The sequence below is a fragment of the Musca autumnalis genome, unplaced genomic scaffold, assembly GCF_047663935.1.
Source record: "Musca autumnalis isolate F117 unplaced genomic scaffold, ASM4766393v1 scaffold_1, whole genome shotgun sequence".
NCBI classification, from domain to species: domain Eukaryota; kingdom Metazoa; phylum Arthropoda; class Insecta; order Diptera; family Muscidae; genus Musca; species Musca autumnalis.
The window spans coordinates 278541933-278560985 of NW_027411644.1; the positions used below are offsets into that span (position 1 = coordinate 278541933).

A 19053-nucleotide genomic window follows, 5' to 3' on the forward strand; every position below is an offset into this window, starting at 1 on the left:
ATTTTTGAACATAATATCAGTTTGGACCAAATATTTCGAGATCAAAAGTTTGGACCAAATCGGTTGCTGCGTTTACGAGATATCGAGCATTTTAGCGAATATTTTTGAACTTTTGTGTGAATCGATTATACGGGAACCTCCAATATCCGGGATAAAAAAGAAATGTTGGTCTTTTTTCCATTTCCTAAATTTCGTTATAAACTTTATTATCCGGGAGTAAAAGCACACTTTCCAATAAATGTTATTAATCAAATGAAGAGTAGACAAAAGAAAACTGGAAATTCTCCCATATTACACAATTTGTATATTAACGGTATCACAAAATGTATGGGACAAAGTCAATTCAGATGAAACTGATGATGGTATTATGTATCCTTGTAAAATTTTGTAGATTACCTTTAGAAATATAACAAAAACTAGCAGACCCCGGTCCGCGTTGCTGGCCCGTCGTAATGATTTTTGACAATTGACAATTTTTTATCGACTTTATGCTTGACAATTCAAAAATAGGTATTTTCTACTTCACTTCTTCGGTCCGTTGTCAAACCGAGAAGAACTTTAAATCTATCAACAGATTTTGTCTGTAACCTTTTCCGGACTTTGTCGGATTTTTCGCCAATTTGTGCCTTTTAGGATTTCTATCGTCCATGTCCCTGCCTTTATCCTAAAGCGATCTAATTTTAAAAGTTAAAAAAGTGGGTTAATCGAATTCTCCCGCTTATTGAGACTTATATGTTTTAGCTTTTCATAGCTGATGGATCGTTGAACCTCACCATTTAAGTACATTTGTAAATATATAGTTTTTCTTGATCGGGGGCGCAACCACCGTTGTCTCGAAAACTAATTTTCATCCTGATGCACTCATAAGTTTAGCAAATATAGCGATTATAAAATAATAGGCCCCGTAATTCGTCTACAAATATGTAGCATTTTGGACCACGGGACATTCCTGAACATTTTCTGAAAATTAGGTTCAGTAGTTTTGGAAAAATAATGTTTTGAAAAGATTGGGCGTGGTCATCAGTTTTCAAGATATAACATATTAAAAAAAGTGGGCCGGTATTTTGGCTCCATATATGTACCTAGGGTTCACACAATCATATTCATAAGTTTGGCTTATACATATAGCGTTTAACAGAAAGGCATGAGGAATGTACCCCACCTCTTCCGAAATTCATAAAATATACATAACAACAGCAAACATTGAGCTTTTTCTGCAAAATTTATGGAAATCTCTTCAGTAGTATTGGAGTTAAGACATATTAAAAAAACAGGTGTGGTCGGGCCTATAGTCCCCAAAGAAGTAGATTAATCCGTAAATTTTTATTCCGATACATACATAATTTTTGCAAATATAACGTTTTTTAAAAATATCGCATAGGGGAGGTACCCCGCCCCCTCTGGAATTCAATAAAATATGTAACCTTTTTTCGGGGGCGTGGTAAACTTTTCTTTCCAAAAAACCTAAAGGAAAGGCGTTTTTTTTAAATATGCCCCCTTCAAAATTCAAGAAAATATGCCTGTACATTCCCTGACATTTTCAGGAAAATCGGTTCAGTAGTTTTGTAGATGTAACATATTTTAAAAAGTGGGTATGGTCAAGTCTTTGGTTCCTAAAAAAGTAGGTAAGGTCGGAGACACAACCACAATTGTCTCGCAAATTAACTTCCAAATAGATACATTCGTAGTTATTTTAAATATAAAATTTTTAAAAAAGTTCCCCGCCCTTTCCGAAATTCAACTGAATTTGTAGCCTATTTTAAGCGGTACATTCCCTGGCAATTTCAGGAAAATCGGTTCAGTAGATTTTGTAGAAATGATAAAAATTGAAAAAAGTGGGCGTAAAAGTGGCATGGTCAAATTTTCTTTGCATAAAAACCCAAGTCGAAAATCGGTCCAGCCGTTCTCAACTAATGCCATTATCAACGAACGATATTTGATTTTTATTTATAAAGATTTAATAGTTTAAACAAATCGCGATTTTCTTGAAAATCCCTTCAGTAGTTTTGTCGATATAACCTAATTAGAAAGTGAGCGTGGTCGGATCTTACGTCCCAAAATAAGTACGTAAGGTTGGAGACACAATCGCCATTGACTCGCAAATACAATAATTTTTTACAAAAATAGGGCATAGGGGAGGTACCCGCCCTATCCAAAAGTCAAAAAATATGTACCCAATTTTTTTTTTCGTAGATATAACATATTTAAAAAAGTGGGCGTTGTCCAGTCTTAATGCCCCAAATAAGCACGTAAGGTCGGAGACACAATCGCCATTGACTCGGAAATTAATTTTCAAAGCGATACATTTGTAATTGTTGCAAATATTGAATTTTTACAAAAATAGGGCATAGGGGAGTTAACCCGCCCGATCCGAAATTTAACCAAATATGTAGCCTATTTCACCCGTAGCCTATTTCCCTGAAAATTTCAGGAAAATCTATTGAGTAGTTTCGTAGATAAAACATATTTTCAAAAGTGGGCGGAAAATTGGGCGTGGCCAATTTTTCTTTGCATAAAAACCTAAACTGGACTATGACTAACATTTCCACAAAAAATTATCCAAATCGCTCCAGCCGTTTTCAACTGATTCAATTACCAACAAACGACAATTGAGTTTTATATATAAAGATTACTGACCCTATTATTATTGCACAATACTATGCCATTTTTACTTAAAAATATGTTCAAAAAAAGCAAAAAACAATGCCTCCATTATCCATGAAAATTGATTATCCGAAATGCCTGCGGTCCCGACCATCACGGATAATCGAGGTCCGACTGTATATGAAGGAGTGGACCTATTAACACCACCTTCGGATTTTATATAATACTCGAAGAAATATTACTATATGTAAAGTGTGGACCAATACAGTATTCGGATCTAGAGTTGTCGTGCGCCTGGCTGGTGATGGGGGTTTTTTACAGCTTTCGAGTCTTCTTCTCAAGAAGTATGGAAATGCGACTCAAAAAACTTGTACCATCGTAATAGGGGCCTTGAGGGCAACCTGTTGCCAGAAAAATCAAAACTGCACTTTTCCGAAATTTTGTGTGGGAGGTACCCGCAGAAGTTGACAAATATAGTCCATATTTCAACCGGATCTATGTCTCGTAGAAATATTACGATGTGCAAATTATGGAGCAAATCGGTTACTGCTTTCGAGGGTTATCGTGCGCACCATTTGAACGATAAGTTTTAAACTTTTGTGTCGGAGGCACACAAGGGATTGGACCATTATAACCCATCTTAGAACGTGATTTAAGTTTGCGCAAGATATACGACTGCCGTCCCAGAGTTATCGTGTGTTCTATCCACTACACATGGTGCCTAAGCGGGGTTTTACAGCTTTCGGGCCATTTTCTCAGGAAGTACAGACTTGCCCCTGAAATAACTTGTACCGTCGTATGAGGGGCAACGAATACTAATTGCTACAACAAAAATTAGAACGATTCGAGAAGAGGTCTTAAACTGCACTTTTCCGAAATTTTGTGTGGGTGGTACCTGATGGAGTGGACCGATTGAGTCCATTCCAGAGTTTTCGTGCGCTCTATCCAGTACACATGGTGCCTAAGCGGGGTTTTACAGCTTTCGGGCCATTTTCCCAGGAAGTACAGACAAGGAATACAAATTGCTACAACAAAAACCAAGGCGATTCGAGAGCAGGTCCTAAACTGCACTTTTCAGAAATTTTGTGTGGGAGGTAACCGAAGGAGTTTACCGATTGAGTCCATATTGGAACCTCATCTAAGTCTGGTAGAAATTTTACGATGTGCACAGTATGGACCAAATCGGTTACTCCCTTTAAGAGCTATCGTGCGCACAAATTTTCCGAACATTTTTGAACTTTTGTGGGGGGAGGGGGTACCGGAAGAAACGGGCCGATATAACCCATTTTCGAACTTAACCTAAGTTTGCACAAAATATTACGAAAGCCAACTTTTGGACCGAACCGGTTAATCCATTCGAGAGTTATCGTGCGCTCCAGCCAGACAGACGGACGGACATGGCTAAATCAACTCCAAATTGTCTGAAACACATTTCGTCCCATCATAATTGGGGTCTAAAACCATTATTTCGATGAGGCACATTTTGCCCGTATAAAGGGTATATACCCTCGTTAGCATACATAAATGCTGAGGGTATAAAAATAAGTTCCAATTTGGATATAGCTCCCATATATATCTTTTCCCGATTTAATCTTTTTTAGACATTTTGAAGAAATTTGGAAAATGTTACGGAATTTGGTCTAGAAAAACTTTCGCCAAATTATATTGAAATCGTAGTATCATATCGTCGGCCAAGCCCAACTTTGATCCCTACGTTACTGGTCTTTAGTTGATTTCGGGACAGACTAGGCCCCTTTTTTGCAATATAAGTAAACATTATGACCTTAAGGAAGGAATTTATTGTTAAAATTTCTTACTTTTTAAATATGAAGCAATGGTTGGTTACTTTAATAACTCCTTTTATAAGCAATTAATTCAAATTTTATATGCCATATAAAATATTTTTATTGGCCTTAAAAAACAATACAAAGTCAACCACGTCAACTTGTTGAATGGTCATAAAATTTACACATTAAATTCGAATTTTAAAATATAAACATTAAATATCATTGAAAATAATAATAAAACACACACCCCGCGCTCTCGCAATACATAGCCTTGCAATCACATTTAATTATTTTTATGACATATGGTGCATAAAAAACTTATTTCTGCTCCTTCCACTTCTTCTCCATCTCTTTCTTCATTTTCACTTACCTTTTGCAAGCTTACTTATTTCATTAAAGTTAATTTAATTTCTTTTTAAAGGACGTTGTCGTACAGGGCTGGGATGCAGGGGGTGCAGGAGTTTTTCTATAATGTAATGAAGGAGAAGTAATTCTTGTTTGAAACATTCCAAACATTTTCATTATTAAATAAGCCAATGAAATTGGTGGGGGGTGAGGGAAGCTGGTGTTGGTTGTTTTTTTTTTTGTCTCTCTGTCTTCTTGCCTTATATTTTCTTTGTTAAGAAAAAAAGCTGAAATTAAGAATTTCCAAAAGTTGCCGCTTACTTTGTTGTTTTTTTTGCGTCTTTTCTTTGTAATTTTTTTTCCTTTGTTTTCATCTTTTCAGATTGAACGCTACATTGAAATGCATGATGTCCTGGAACAATTTGATGACTTTAGAATCATTAACGGTTGGCTGCTCATCGACATCAGACCATTGAAATATTCGCTTTTGAATATGACATGCAAATGGTCACAGTTTTATAAAAAGGGACTGTTGCTTTATGTGGAAAGGACACTGGAGGTAGGTAAATGTCAAAGATATGAACATTTCTCATTTCTGGGAATTTGCCGTTGTTGTTATTACAATATATTTTTGTGGGTTGAGTTTATCGTGAGAAACCATTCACATTTGCTGCTGGCACGTGGGTGTGCGTGTGTGTATTTTTTTAATTATTCAAAGCAGTTTCTTATCTCGGTCTCCATCATTTTGTAAACTTTTCAGAGTTTTGAATTTTAATCTGACCAAAAACAATTACCATATTATCAAATATCAAAAGGACATGTTGACGTATGCATTATAATAATTAGCTCATACGCCACAAAGTCCATATTTCAAACTGTGAAATAAAAGACTAGCCTCATAAGGTTTATTAATTGCGAACTAGGACTGGGAGTTGGAGGGTGTCAAGCTGAGTTGGTCTTTCAACGAGAATATTTTAAAAATTAGAAATTTAGAGTTGTCCATTCGTTATTTGTGGAAAACACTGTGGAAAGTTTCTAGCATAATGAAAAATTATGAAGATATTGATGTGGAGAGGTTATGGCGACCGACGGTACCCAATGACGCAGAATTGGAGAGGCTGAAAGTTTAAAACCCTGACACCGAACGACTAAAATTAAAAGGCTCAAGAAAACCATCAAAAGACTAAAATTAAAAAGCGACTTGTCTTTTTCAATCGGTAAGAATTGTCGAAGGTAACAGAGAAGGAACTCCGAGAGGTAAGGCTGAAGCTACGTCTATCCGTTTGCTGTTTTGCATCATAAATTTAAATTGATGCATCATAAAGTTCAAATATTTTAATACAGTAAAGCAAAGTAGAATCTCTCAGGGTCTATATAAAACCATTATATCGTTGAAATCAGACACACAACTGAAGAATCAGGACCCCCCAAATGTAAAAATTTCAAACGGATCCACGGATAACCTCAAACTTGTATTAAGGGAAAATTGTACGCGCTTATTTAAAGGTACCATACAAAGAAGAGCAACAGATTTTAAAATTAACATTTGAGAGTTTGGTCGGTTAATAGGGAGAACATAGACCACTTCTCGTATATGTCGCAAAAATATCCGAACTTGACTTTAAGCTACACATAAGTGCAACAATTAGAAACTCTTGTCAGACGGTCCTAAATCAAAATATAACCGTTATTTTCAAATCTCGTGAGTTACGCATGTTCGATTTTTGCATTTCGGAGTAGGACATGGGCTATGATGCTACATGCTGCGTGATTACAATCTCCAATGAGTCGTCGTCATCTGATCTCGCAACTCCCTCGCAGTCCCACCAACAGCAGTCACACACGCAGCACTTAACACCAGCCGTTGTTTTTCCAATCCCTGAAAATGTAGCCTTTTTGCAATCTAATTGCAATGGACTCCGAGGTAATATCTAGGAAATAGTGGATTTCATGAGTCGAAAGACTATCATCGTCATGGCGTTGCAGGAATCTAAGCTCAACAACAACTGCAGCTTACCAGGTTGTGATTGTAAAAATGTACTGAGGTAGGATCGCACCAGAAGTGGAGGTGGCGGATTAGCTTTCCTATTGCACCTGTATGTTTAATACAAGCCTATCTCGCTTGAGCCTGACTCTAATGACCCGTACATGGAATGAATGGAGGTAGCAGTCAGGTGTGGAACTGCCGAGGTAGAGTTGCTGATCGTAAACATCCCGCTGACAAATAGCTGTACTCCAGGTTATAGGCTTAACATTAGCCCGCTTTTGGAATGTCATAGCCGTCTGGTTCTGGGGGACTTTAATGCGCATCATGAGATTTGGCATTTTGTCCTCGGAAACGACCAGAAAGGTACGACGCTGGCTGAGCAGATTAATAGCTCTACGTTTTGCACGGCCCATGACGATGACCCTACCAGAATTAACGGAGAGGGTCACAGTTCGCCAGACATAACCATCGTGTCAACTGGTTTGACAAATGACGTCAACTGGCAACCCGTCATTTCTCTTGGGTCAGACCATCTCCCTATAGTTGTCTCCATTGTCAGGACGCCCGATTTCATCACCTCTGAACGCCGCAGTATCATCAATTATGGGAAAGCTAAATGGCAGAGTTTCAGAATGTTCATTAATCAACGCTTCAGAGATCTGCTTAACTCTTATGATGTTCGGGTAGCATAAAGGACGTTTCGAGACATCATCACTGTTGCAGCCGCTCTCCATATTCCTGCTGGTCGAATATCCGAAGTGAGAACAAACTTTCCAGGCGAAATGAGCGTTATCCCCAGACCCAGACCCCAGAGTTAACAGGTTGGTTGGTGAGCATAAGCGAAAAAAAGTGGTTAAATCAATGGAAGAGTTGCAACATTGAAGCCGGAATATGTGAATAGTGGGCAACGGTTAAGTCACTCTCGAACCCTGGGAAGGAGGATGATAGGACCTCCGTCACCTTTGGCGACGTTACGTTACAAGTTATTCCAATCGACAGTTTGTTGAGCACACCGGCAGTGACAGGGCGAAGAGAGGAGTACTATGTCGCATCAGATTTCTTCCTGCCGATGATGAACCACCACAATTTACAATGGATGATGTTGCAAATGCCATAAGAACCGATAAATCATCCAAAGCGTTAGCTGTTGGCAATGCTGAAACAGCTAGATGAGCCGGGAGTCAAGTATATCACTAAAGTTCTCAACTTTCCCTAGCCACCCTCATTGTTTCCGAAATCTGCATGTAGCAAAGACCCTTGAGGCCTTAGTCCGCCTCAATGTCAGAAATAGCTATCCAGTAGTCCATAATCAGCATGGATTTCATAAGCAGTAGAGCATGACAACAACGCTGCGTGGCATATCGCACATATTTGTCGAGGACTCAACCAGAGACCGAACAGAGATGGTGGCGCTTGACTTATCAAAATCCTTTCATACTGTCAGGCACACCACGCTGTCTGAGGGCATTGAGCAGACAACCCTCCGGAGTAGCTTGAAACGACAATCAATTATATGTGTGGACGCCAGTCGTACGGGGAATTCAGGAACAAGAAGTCCAAACCCCGTAGATTGAAACAGGGAGTTCCCAAAGGTAGGGTGATATCTCTGGAACTATTTAACCTCTATCTCTCCTGTTTTCCGCTCCCTCCAGACAGCATCGAGATCGTAACGTATGCGGATGTGCAATCATCCTGGCCTCAGGTACCTTCCCTGATGACATCTGTGAGAGACTGAACTCTTATTTAACCGATCTTAGCACCTTTTTCCACGCGAGGAATATGCAGCCACAAAATCTACAGCCACTCTGTTCAGCACATGGACAGCGCAGTTTGGAATAGAATTGAATGTCGTGGTCGACGGTAGCAGAATTCCGACCACAAACTGCCCCAAAATTTTAGGGGTCACATTAGACACTACCTTCAAGTCGTGCGCGCACGCCACAGCTATCTGCGACAAACTGAAAAACAGGAACAAGGTCCTCAAATCTCTAGCCGGCAGCAATTGGGTGCAGCCTAGGAAGCCATGTCGATTAAATATAACTCGATAGGTCGGTCTGTGGTAAGCTATGCGGCGCCAGTATGTTTTCCAAATATAAGTGCAACGCGATGGAAAAATATTCAAAACTGTCAGAGAATGTCGCCCTGAGAACTTCAACATCATGAGGAGACAAAGATTCTTCCAACACAGCAACACAATGCTATGGTTTCGTTGCATATCACGATATGGTGGATAGGACTCCCCCACCAATGCATGTCAGGGGGGATCTTCATGATCTAGAAAGAGAGGTCCAACGTTCCAAGAGAGAACACCTAAATCAACAAGCCTATCAACAAGGTTTAAATAGCATTCACAGGAATGCAGCTACAGAAGGTAGAACATCCTCCACCTATAGCAGGAGCGTCACGACGGCTCAACTACGCTCGGGATGGTGCAGTCGTTTAAATACCTATAGGGCAAGGATCGATGACACCGTGCAAACATCTGCCCAGCACATGGCACAGGCCCGCACGATACACGGCACCTGTTCAACTGCCCTGCCAAACTCAACACAACTAACTCCAGTAGATCTGTGGTTACATCCCATCAAGGCAGCTATATTCCTAGAACTGGAGATAGACCCAGAGCCAGATTAAGCAGAAAATGAACCTACAAACACAAATAATAAAAAAATTGCAAAAACAACAACAACTGATACCATTAATAAAGTCGAAGGAGAATCTGCTAAAGTGGGTTTAGAGGTAAACGACGATAAGACCTGTCTGTCTGGCTGGGGCGCACGATAACTCTGGAACGCATCAACCGATTTGTTAAAGATTTTGGCTTTTGATATAATTTTTCGGAAAAGTGAAGTTCAGGAAAAACTCTCGAATCGCTTTGAATTTTTCTATTTTTTTAGGGGCTAGTTAGTCCACACTCATGGTGCTCTTGAACCAACTTTACATGCAAGGTGCTTACACCTGGGAAGTTTTTGCGGATTCTGAAACTACAATGTTTATAGATGAGACAAATCAAAAAACAAAAATCGCCGGAGAGTTTTTTAAATAAATCGCGGTCAAAGTTCACATTTTTAGGATTTTTGTAGGTTTTCACGATTTTGCTTGGAAACCACAAGTCCTATCGAAATGGGATTGGAGATAATATTGTAGCTGTGAAAATCCTCTACAGGACTGACCTTTATGATATTTTTTTAGGTTTTAAATTTTTGAGATATAGAAGTTCAAATTGGGACAATGCACAAATTGTATTGCCTCCAGAAAAATATAATTACAGTTATTCAATCCAAAAATGCAATATTTTAGGATTATATCAACTAAAATTTTGTGTCGTTTTTAAAACCAACAATTTTTAAATGTGAAAACTGACTAAATAGTTCAATAAAACTTAAGAGCCAAACCTATAACTCTGCGTGTTGCGAGTGCGATCAAAAATACAAAAACAAAATACATGTATTTATATTTGAAATACATGATGAGTGCCCACCTCAGGTATAATTTTCCAATGTAGGTCAGGGGTTTAAGATTGTCCAGTATTAATATGAGCTGCCATCTACTGACAGACTTTAAATTGTGGCTCGCAGAGTAAAGCTGCCCTAGGACGATTTACGCGATCGGTACGAGTCGTCCAGGAAGAATACTGTAAAATCTATATTAAAAATTTTACCAATCTTCGCACCAAAATATTGATATTTTTGGCTGGTTTTTATGTTGTTTTGGAGATCGTTTTGTTTCCCCATGACTATTTTTGCATCGTAAGATGGGGATGAAAGATACCAAGCAACCTTCTTTAACATGACAAGGTCCAGGTTTTATCTTGGTCCCTCTCTCATCTCAAGTGGACACGGACCTCCCCGTGGTGTCATCAGGAGTAGCTGCTTATAACACCCCTTAAAGGAAGTGGGATAAAATGTGCCGCGCGTTCACCTATAAAAACGTTAAAAACTTGGGTTTGAGCATCGGGTTAGTAACCCTCCCCTAGAAAAAAGCAGCTTACTATGAAAAAACAAAAGAGAAGAAAAACAAATATCATAAAAGGAACAACAACAATGATAGCACACAAATCGAACGAGACGTTGCAAACGATATTTAAGCGAACCAAAACCAAAGAAGAGAAACTTAAACAAAACAATGTAGTATAAGAAATAACTTGTAAGGGTAATGACAATGAAGAATGTGGGAGAGTGTACGTAGGCACAACAAAACGTCTGTTAAGTGTGAGAGTGGGAGAACATGAAACAGATATCAATAAAGGAACAGAAAAAACCGCGCTTTCACAACACATAAAGGAAACTAAGCACACAGCAGATCTTAAAAATGTCAAAATTTTGGATAGGGAGAAAAAGGAGAACAAACGATACACATTAGAAAGCCTACGAATACAACAGAGGATAACAAAATCAATAAACACAAAAGAAGACAAAGATAACACTAAGCTTCAGTATTCAATTGCCATAATGTAGGAACGGTTCTGTGATAAAATTAGCTTAAGTTTAACTGTGATTTTATTTATTTATTTAATTATTTATTAATTATTGTATTAAATGTATGTTGTGGAGTCCTGTTTTTAATACTATAAGGAATAAATAACGATGAAGAAATAAGAAAAGTGAGTTAAACTTAAGTGCAATAATTAACAATAAGCCATACACTAAAAAAATGTTAACTTTCATTTATTTTGTTACCAGAATTTCAAATAAAAGACGCTCTTGATAAAGTTGGAAAAAAGCCAACGAAACGTCGAGCAAAAATGAAATAAAATTCTTTTTATTATCATTTAAAACTATTACTGACCAAAAAAGCCCAGTAACCAACAATTTTAAAAATCCCTCTAAAGTTGACGATCCACGCAAAGGTTTTAATCAGCGAATCAGCACCTGGAATGTTCGCACTCTTTATAGATAAGGTGCAGTCTTCGCATTGGCAGATGTACTTGAAAAGTATAAGGTCGACATTACTGCCATACAGGAAATACGATGGAACGGGAAAGGTGTCACAACAACACCTAAAGGTGACGCACTGTATTATAGCTGCCATGACACAAAACATGAGTTTGGTTGCGGATTTGTAGTTGGACGGAGGTTAAAACATCTGGTCACCAGCTTCACAACAGTGAATAAAAGATATGCTACAATACGGATAAAGACAAAATTCTTCAACATTAGCCTTATCTGCACTCATGCCCCAACCGAAGACAAGGATGAAGAGACCAAAGATATATTTTACGAGCGCTTAGAAGAAACTTATGACCGTTGCCCTGCCCATGACATTAAAATTATACTAGGCGATTTTAATGCCAAAATTGGAAAGGAGAATATCTTTGGCCCAACAGCCGGGAAATTCAGTCTCCACAGTGAAACATCTGACAATGGTATGAGGCTGATAGACTTTGCAGCTGCAAGAAACATGGTAGCTAGCCGTACCAGATTTAAGCATCTCGATATTCATAAGGGCACCTGGCTGTCGCCAGATCAAAGAACAAGAAATCAAACTGATCACGTTGTGATAGATGGAAGACATGCATCAAGCGTGTTGGATGTACGATCATTCCGAGGTGCAAACATAGACTCGGACCACTACCTCGTTCCAGCAAAAGTACGTACCAGATTAAACGTAGCAAACAAAGTGTGAATAGACACAACACGGAAGTTGGACATCGGTAAGCTGCAATCAAATAGCCAAAGCATTAATTGCTTAAACAAAGCACTTCTCCTCCCGATGACATATCAGCACAATGACAAAATATTACCCACTCTATGCAAACAGCCGCATAGTCACTACTTGGATACCAGATATCTCCACCAAGAAATCCATGGTAATACCAGGGTTGTCGTGCTACTTACTTACTTAGCTGGCCCATTACAGAACATTTGTTCCATAGACCGAACTAAGAAAAGATCTCCAATTCTCTCTTTTTCGTGCTTCGCTTTTTGGAATACCTCGCCTTGTCATCTCTTCATCCACTTGTTTGCGCCATCTATTCTTTGGCCTGCCAATTCTGCGTGCATCGCCATGTGGCTCGAATTTATACGCATTTTTATCTGTTGGCCAATACAATTCTTCTTTTTATTTCACAACTGATGTTGTTTGTTGTGTTTACGGCGGTGCCGAGGTATACGAAGTCTTTTACTACCTCAAAATTATAGGAACCAACTTCAACAGTTGGTCCGAGCTCAATGGACGCATTGCGCAACGACACCATCAGCTTAATCTTCTCGCCGTTTACCGCCAGACCCACTTTAGCAGATTCTCCTTCGACCTTCATAAAGGTATCCGTTACTTCTTTTACTGATCGTCCCATGATGCCTATATCATCAGCATAAGCAAGTAACATGTGGCTCTTGGTGTAGATTGTGCCACTTCTTTTGACGTTTGCCTCTCGTATAACCTTTTCTAGCAGGCTGTTGAAAAGATCACTCGAAAGGCTGTCTCCTTGCCTGAAACCTCCTTTGGTACAAAACTCTTCGGAGACGTTCTCTCCTATTTTAACGATCTTGTGTCAGTTAGAGTAATTTTACAAAGCCGATTGAGCTTTGCGGGGATACCAAATTCAGACATTGCTTGGAATACTTTTGAACGTAGCGGGCTGTTTTAGGATCGACAAAAATGTGGTAAGTGTCGATCTGCATCTTTTGGGTCTTCTCCAGGATTTGCCGCAGGGTAAATATCTGGTCAATGGTGGACTTGCCAGATCTAGGTCCAATTATTTCGTTAACCATGGGCTTTAGTCGTTCACACAATATCCCTGACACTATCTTGAAGGCGATAGGGAGAAGACTTATGCCCCTATAGTTGGAGCATATAGTCTTATCTCATTTCTTATGGACGGGACACAGGATGCTCAGGTTCCAATCGTAGGGTACGAGTTCTTCCTGCCAAATGGAGCTAACTAGCTGATGCATACACTTTATCAGCGTGTCGCCTCCGGTTTTAAACAGCTCGGCTGGTAGGTCATCAGCTCCTGCTGCCTTATTATTTTTCAGCCGGTTTATTGCTGTCTTTACCTCATCTTGGCCGGGTGGTATACATTCAATACCATCTTCTGGGATTGGATCTGTGGTATCTTCGTCGACATCGCTACTATTTTATACCAACAGTTTGGAAAAATGCTATTTCCATATCCTTAGCACACTATCTGTATCAGCTACCAGATTACCTTGCTGGTCTCTACAGGAAGATGTGCCAGTTCCAAAGCCATCAGTTTGATGTTTCACTTTTTGGTAGAATTTTCGAACTTCATTCTGTCTCCTGTACATCTCGATTTGTTTACACTCCCGCTTTTCCATCTCTCTCTTTTTCTGCGGAAAAGACGTTTCTCCTCTCTCCTTTTCTCCCGATACCTCTCTCGTGCGCTACGCTTTGCTACTGATTGTAAAGTAGTCCTATATGCCGCATTTTTCCCTTCTGTAGCAGCACGACACTCCTGGTCATACCATGGATTCCTTGGTGGAGGTCTCTGGTATCCAAGTACTGATTTTGCAGCTGTTTGCATAGAGTGGACAATATTTTGCCATCGTGCTGATATGTTATCGGGACGAGGAGTGCTTTGATTAAGCAGTTGGGCCAGTTAAGTGGAATATGCTGTGGGTATCTGTTGTGATTGATGTCCAACATCCGTGTTCTTTGATCTGGCGACAGCCAGATGCCCTTATGAATATCGAGATGCTTAAATCTGGTACTGCTAACCACCATGTTTCTTGCAGCTGCAAAGTCTATCAGTCTCATACCATTGTCAGATGCTTCACTGTGGAGACTGAATTTCCCGACTGTTGGACCAAAGATATTCTCCTTTTTGGAATTAAAATCGCCTAGTATAATTTTAATGTTATGGGTAGGGCAACGGTCATAAGTTTCTTCTAAGAGCTCGTAAAATATATCTTTGGTTTGTTCGTCCTTGTCTTCAGTGGGAGCATGAGCGCAAATAAAGTTGATGTTGAAGAATGTTGCTTTTAATCGAGTCTTTCATTCACTGGTGTGAAGCTGGAGAACAGATGTTTTAACCTCCGACCAACTACAAATCCGCAACCAAACTCATGCTTTGTTTCAGGTGTTGTTGTGACGCCTTTCCCAATCCATCTTATTTCTTGTATGGCAGCAATGACGGCCTTGTACTTTTCAAGTACATCTGCCAATGCGTAAACTGCACCTTCTCTACAAAGAGTGCGAACATTCCAGGTGCAGAGTCGGAGATCAGGTCCTTAAAACGTTTGCGGGGTTCGTCAACTTTAGAGGGGTTTGTTTTTCTTTTCCTTCGTTTTTACATAGTAGACTGTTTTTTTCCAGGGGAGGGTTACTAACCCGACGCCCAAACCCAAACGCAATAGAGCTCGGACCAACTGTGAAAGTTGACCCTTGTAATTTTGAGGTAGTAAAAGACTTCGTCTACCTCGGCGCCGCCGTAAACACAACAATTTTATTGGCCAACATATGCTACTTTGGCTTAAGTAAGCAGTTTAAAAATAAACCTATTTCTCGACTAACAAAAATATCGCTTCGCAAAAAACTGATACTATCCGTGCTGATGTATGGTTCCGAAGCCAGGGTACTTGAGCAAGCAGGCGTGGCAGTGCTTGGTGTATTTGAGAGAAAATTTCTTCTAAAGACCTACGAACCAATCTGCGTTGACGGTGAATATCGACGTCGTATGAACCACGAGCTGTTGCTGCTATACAACGACACCAGTATAGATAAACGCATCTAAAAAGGCGTATAAACACGTCCCACATGGTGGTGCACGCAGAACTGGCAGGCCAAGGCTTCGATGGAGCAAACAAGTGGAAGAGGATATGACAATGCTCTCAATGTTCTAACTAAGTAAGTAAGATAATCGTTGTGTTTGTTCTTGACCTTTTGCAATAGCAGCATAAGAAAATTCATACCTTGTACCCACTCAAGAGGGGGTATGCGGGGAATGCCTTTCCACTTATCTGTCAAGTCAATGTCCTTCAGCAGGAATGGAAAATAGATTCGGAAATTACTCCAATGTGGATCATCGTAATGCATGAATGGAAAAATTCTGTCAACCATAAAAATCACTCTCATATCCTCATATATCACTTATATCACCAGCATTTCATTCAAAATTCCAATACTCCTTTGCTTTTTTTTTAAAAAATCGTCTCTTTTCTTTCCAGCGATTGACAATATTCATTGAACAAAGTTTCGAACTGTTGCAACTGCATGTGGCACGTGATGATTTTCGATCACTACTCAAAGTCTTGGAGGTCATAGCACGCATTAAGAAAAAGGAAAAATATGCTGATCACCTCTTCAAGCCACTCAAGGAAATTGTCCAGCTGTTGAAGACCTATCATGTTCAAATCAATGGACAATTTGCCCGTGCCATTGATCAAATGCCGCTACAATGGCAACATTTGAAAACAGTGGCAGCTGGAAAAATTGAATCGTTGCAAGAAACACAAAGATTTCAACAGCAACGTGTCTCTGGCCTGTCGCAACTTTTTGCCTGTCATTTGCAGACGTTTGCAAAACAGTTTCAAAAGATGGAGGTAAGTAACGTTACAGGGAAGTTGCGATAATTCGAATGCGGAGCTCGGTGCTCAATATATTCACAAAGTAATACAAAAGTTATAAATTTAAAAACTTTCCAAATAAATAAGAAATGAGTTTAAAGAAAAAAAAAACGTTATTTAACGAATTTTTAAAATGTCAAATTATCAAAACTTTACTGTTAAGTCTTTAGCTCCAGCAGACGAAATACCAAATCAATTTGTGCAATTCAAATCCACAATACAAAACGAAACAGAAATGGAAGCTAAGTGTTTTCGTTTTCTCAATTCAATTTCGATATTCATTTCTTTTCTTCTGCACCTTCTTTTGTTTTCTTTTCATTTTTTCTTTCTTTTTCTGTCGGGTAGTTTTTTGCAACACCCTGCTCAAAGGTGTATTCGTTGTGTGACAATGTTTGTTTGCGACTTCATTGCTTCGACATGCAACACAAACGCATTAGCCATTGTGCTCAGCTACTTGAGATTGCTGCACCGGACGATAGTCTGCTGCGAGTGTGTGCCATTGAAGTGAAACGGGTTAAGGTAAGTAAGAAACGTTTTCTTTTTCTGTTTAACTATGGAAGTTCTGGCAATGGACCATTAAACCACATTCATCGTCAACGCAGGGTAAAATACCTTGTTGATGACAATTTTTCATGAAATTGTTACACTGGCTTACACAAATATTCAGCAATCTTAAATTAAGTGATACCGACCCAGCTCTTTTAGCTCTTCGCTTAAAACAAGTATTTAAAGGCGCCTACTCATTTACTTATTTATCTGCCTTAGTACAGAACATATGTTCCATAAGCCGAACTAAGAAAAGATCGCCAATTCTCTCTGTTTGTTGCTTCGCTTTTTGGAATACCGCGTTTTTCGATCTCGATTTCCACTTGTTCGGAATGCTCCATCGACGCCTTGGTCTGCCAGTTCTGCGTGTACCACCATGTGGCCCGTATTTATATGCCTTTTTAGCGAGTTTATCATCGCTCATTCTTATGTTATGACATATCCAACGCAATCGTTGCATCTCGATACGTTTATCTATACTGATGCCGTCGTATAGCAATTAGAACTCGTGGTTCATACGACGTCGATATTAACCATCAACGCAGATTGGTCCGTAGATCTTTCGAAGAATTTTTCTCTCAAACACAACAGGCACTGCGTTATCTCCTTACCTGCTTGCGCAACTACCCAGGCTTCGGAGCAACACATCAGCACGGGGAGTATCAGTGTTTTGTAAAGCGTTATTTTTGTTAGACGAGATGCATCTGATGGTCAATATAATTTTTCTTCTTATTTCACAACTCATGTTGTTTGTTGTGTTTACGACGGTGCCGAGGTACGCGAAGTCTTTTACTACCCCAAAATTATAGGAACCAACTTCAACAGTTGGTCCGAGTTCTATTGACGCATTGCGTGTCGATACCATCAACTTGGTCTTCTCACCGTTTACCGCCACTTTAGCAGATTCTCCTTTGACCTTTATAAAGGTATCAGTTACTTCATTTACTTATCGTACCATGATGTATCTATATCGTAAGCATAAAAGCATGTAACATGTGGCTATTGGTGTAGATTGTGCTATTTCTTTTAACGTTTGCCTCTCGTATAACCTTTTCCAGCAGGATGTTGAAGAGATCACACGAAAGGCTGTCTCCTTGTCGGAAACCTCTTTTCTTTCCTATTTTACCTGAGGACCCAGTGTCGGTCAAAGTCATTTTACAAATCAGAATGAGCTTTGCGGGGATACCAAATTAAGACATGGCTTGGAATACCTTTGAACGTAGGGGGCTGTCGAAGGCTGTTTTATAATCTACAAAAAAGTGGTAGGTGTCGATCTGCATCTCTTGGGTCTTCTCCAGGATTTTCGGAATGGTAAATAACAGGACAATGGTTGACTTGCCAGATCTAAAGCCGCATTAGTACGACCCAATTATTTCGTTGATCATAGGCTTTAGTCATTCGCATAATATCCCTGACACTATCTTGTAGGTAAAAGGGAGAAGACTTATGCCCCAATAGTTAGAGCATACAGTCTTATCTCCTTTCTTGTGGAATGGACACAAGATACTTAGGTTCCAATCGTCGGAAACGCATACTTCCTGCCAGATAATGCTAACTAGCTGATGAATACACCTTATCAGCGTGTCGCCTGTGGGTTTGAAAAGCTCGGATGGTAGGTCATCGGCTCCTGCTACCTTATTATTCTTCAGCCGGTTTGTTGTTGTCTTTACCTCACCTTGGCCGGGTGGTATGTCTTCTGTGGTATCTTCGTTGTCTTTGCTTTTATTGCATATAATATATGCAATATATATCCTTATCACACTGCCTGTATCAGTTACCATATTACCTTGCTGTCTCTGTATGCCTGCACCAAGGCCACCAGTTTGATGTTTCATTCTTTGGTCGCATTTTCGGACTTCATTATGCCTCCTGTACATCTCAATTTTTTTCACACTCCAGCTAATCAATGTATCTCTTTTTCCTGTGGAAAAGACGTTTCTCCTCTCTCCTTTTCTCCCGATACCTCTCTCAAGCGCTACGCTGATTGTAGAGTAGCCCTATATGCCGCATTTTTCTCTTCGGTAGAAGCACGACACTCCAGTTCATACCATGGATTCCTTAGAGGAGGTCTCTGGTATCCAAGTATGGATTTTGCGGCTGTTTGCATGGAGTGTGCAATATTTTGCCATTGTGCTGATATGTCATCGGGAGGAGAAGTGCTTTGTTTAAGCAATTGAGTCAGTTGAGTGGAATATGCTGTGGCTATCTGTTGTTATTGCAGCTTACTGATATCTAACTTTCGTGTTGTGTCTGTTCG

General features: G+C 39.6%; 1 protein-coding gene across 1 annotated transcript in view; it reads left to right on the top strand.

Annotated features, from left to right (window-relative positions):
- LOC141389570 (dynein beta chain, ciliary-like) overlaps positions 1–19053 on the top strand; it is a 230674-nt gene that overhangs the window by 145746 nt on the left and 65875 nt on the right. The window contains exons 13-15 of the mRNA XM_073961276.1: positions 5119–5295; positions 15852–16226; positions 16596–16769. Of these exons, the coding sequence (XP_073817377.1) occupies positions 5119–5295; positions 15852–16226; positions 16596–16769 (726 nt within the window). The remainder of the gene's footprint in view (positions 1–5118; positions 5296–15851; positions 16227–16595; positions 16770–19053) is intronic.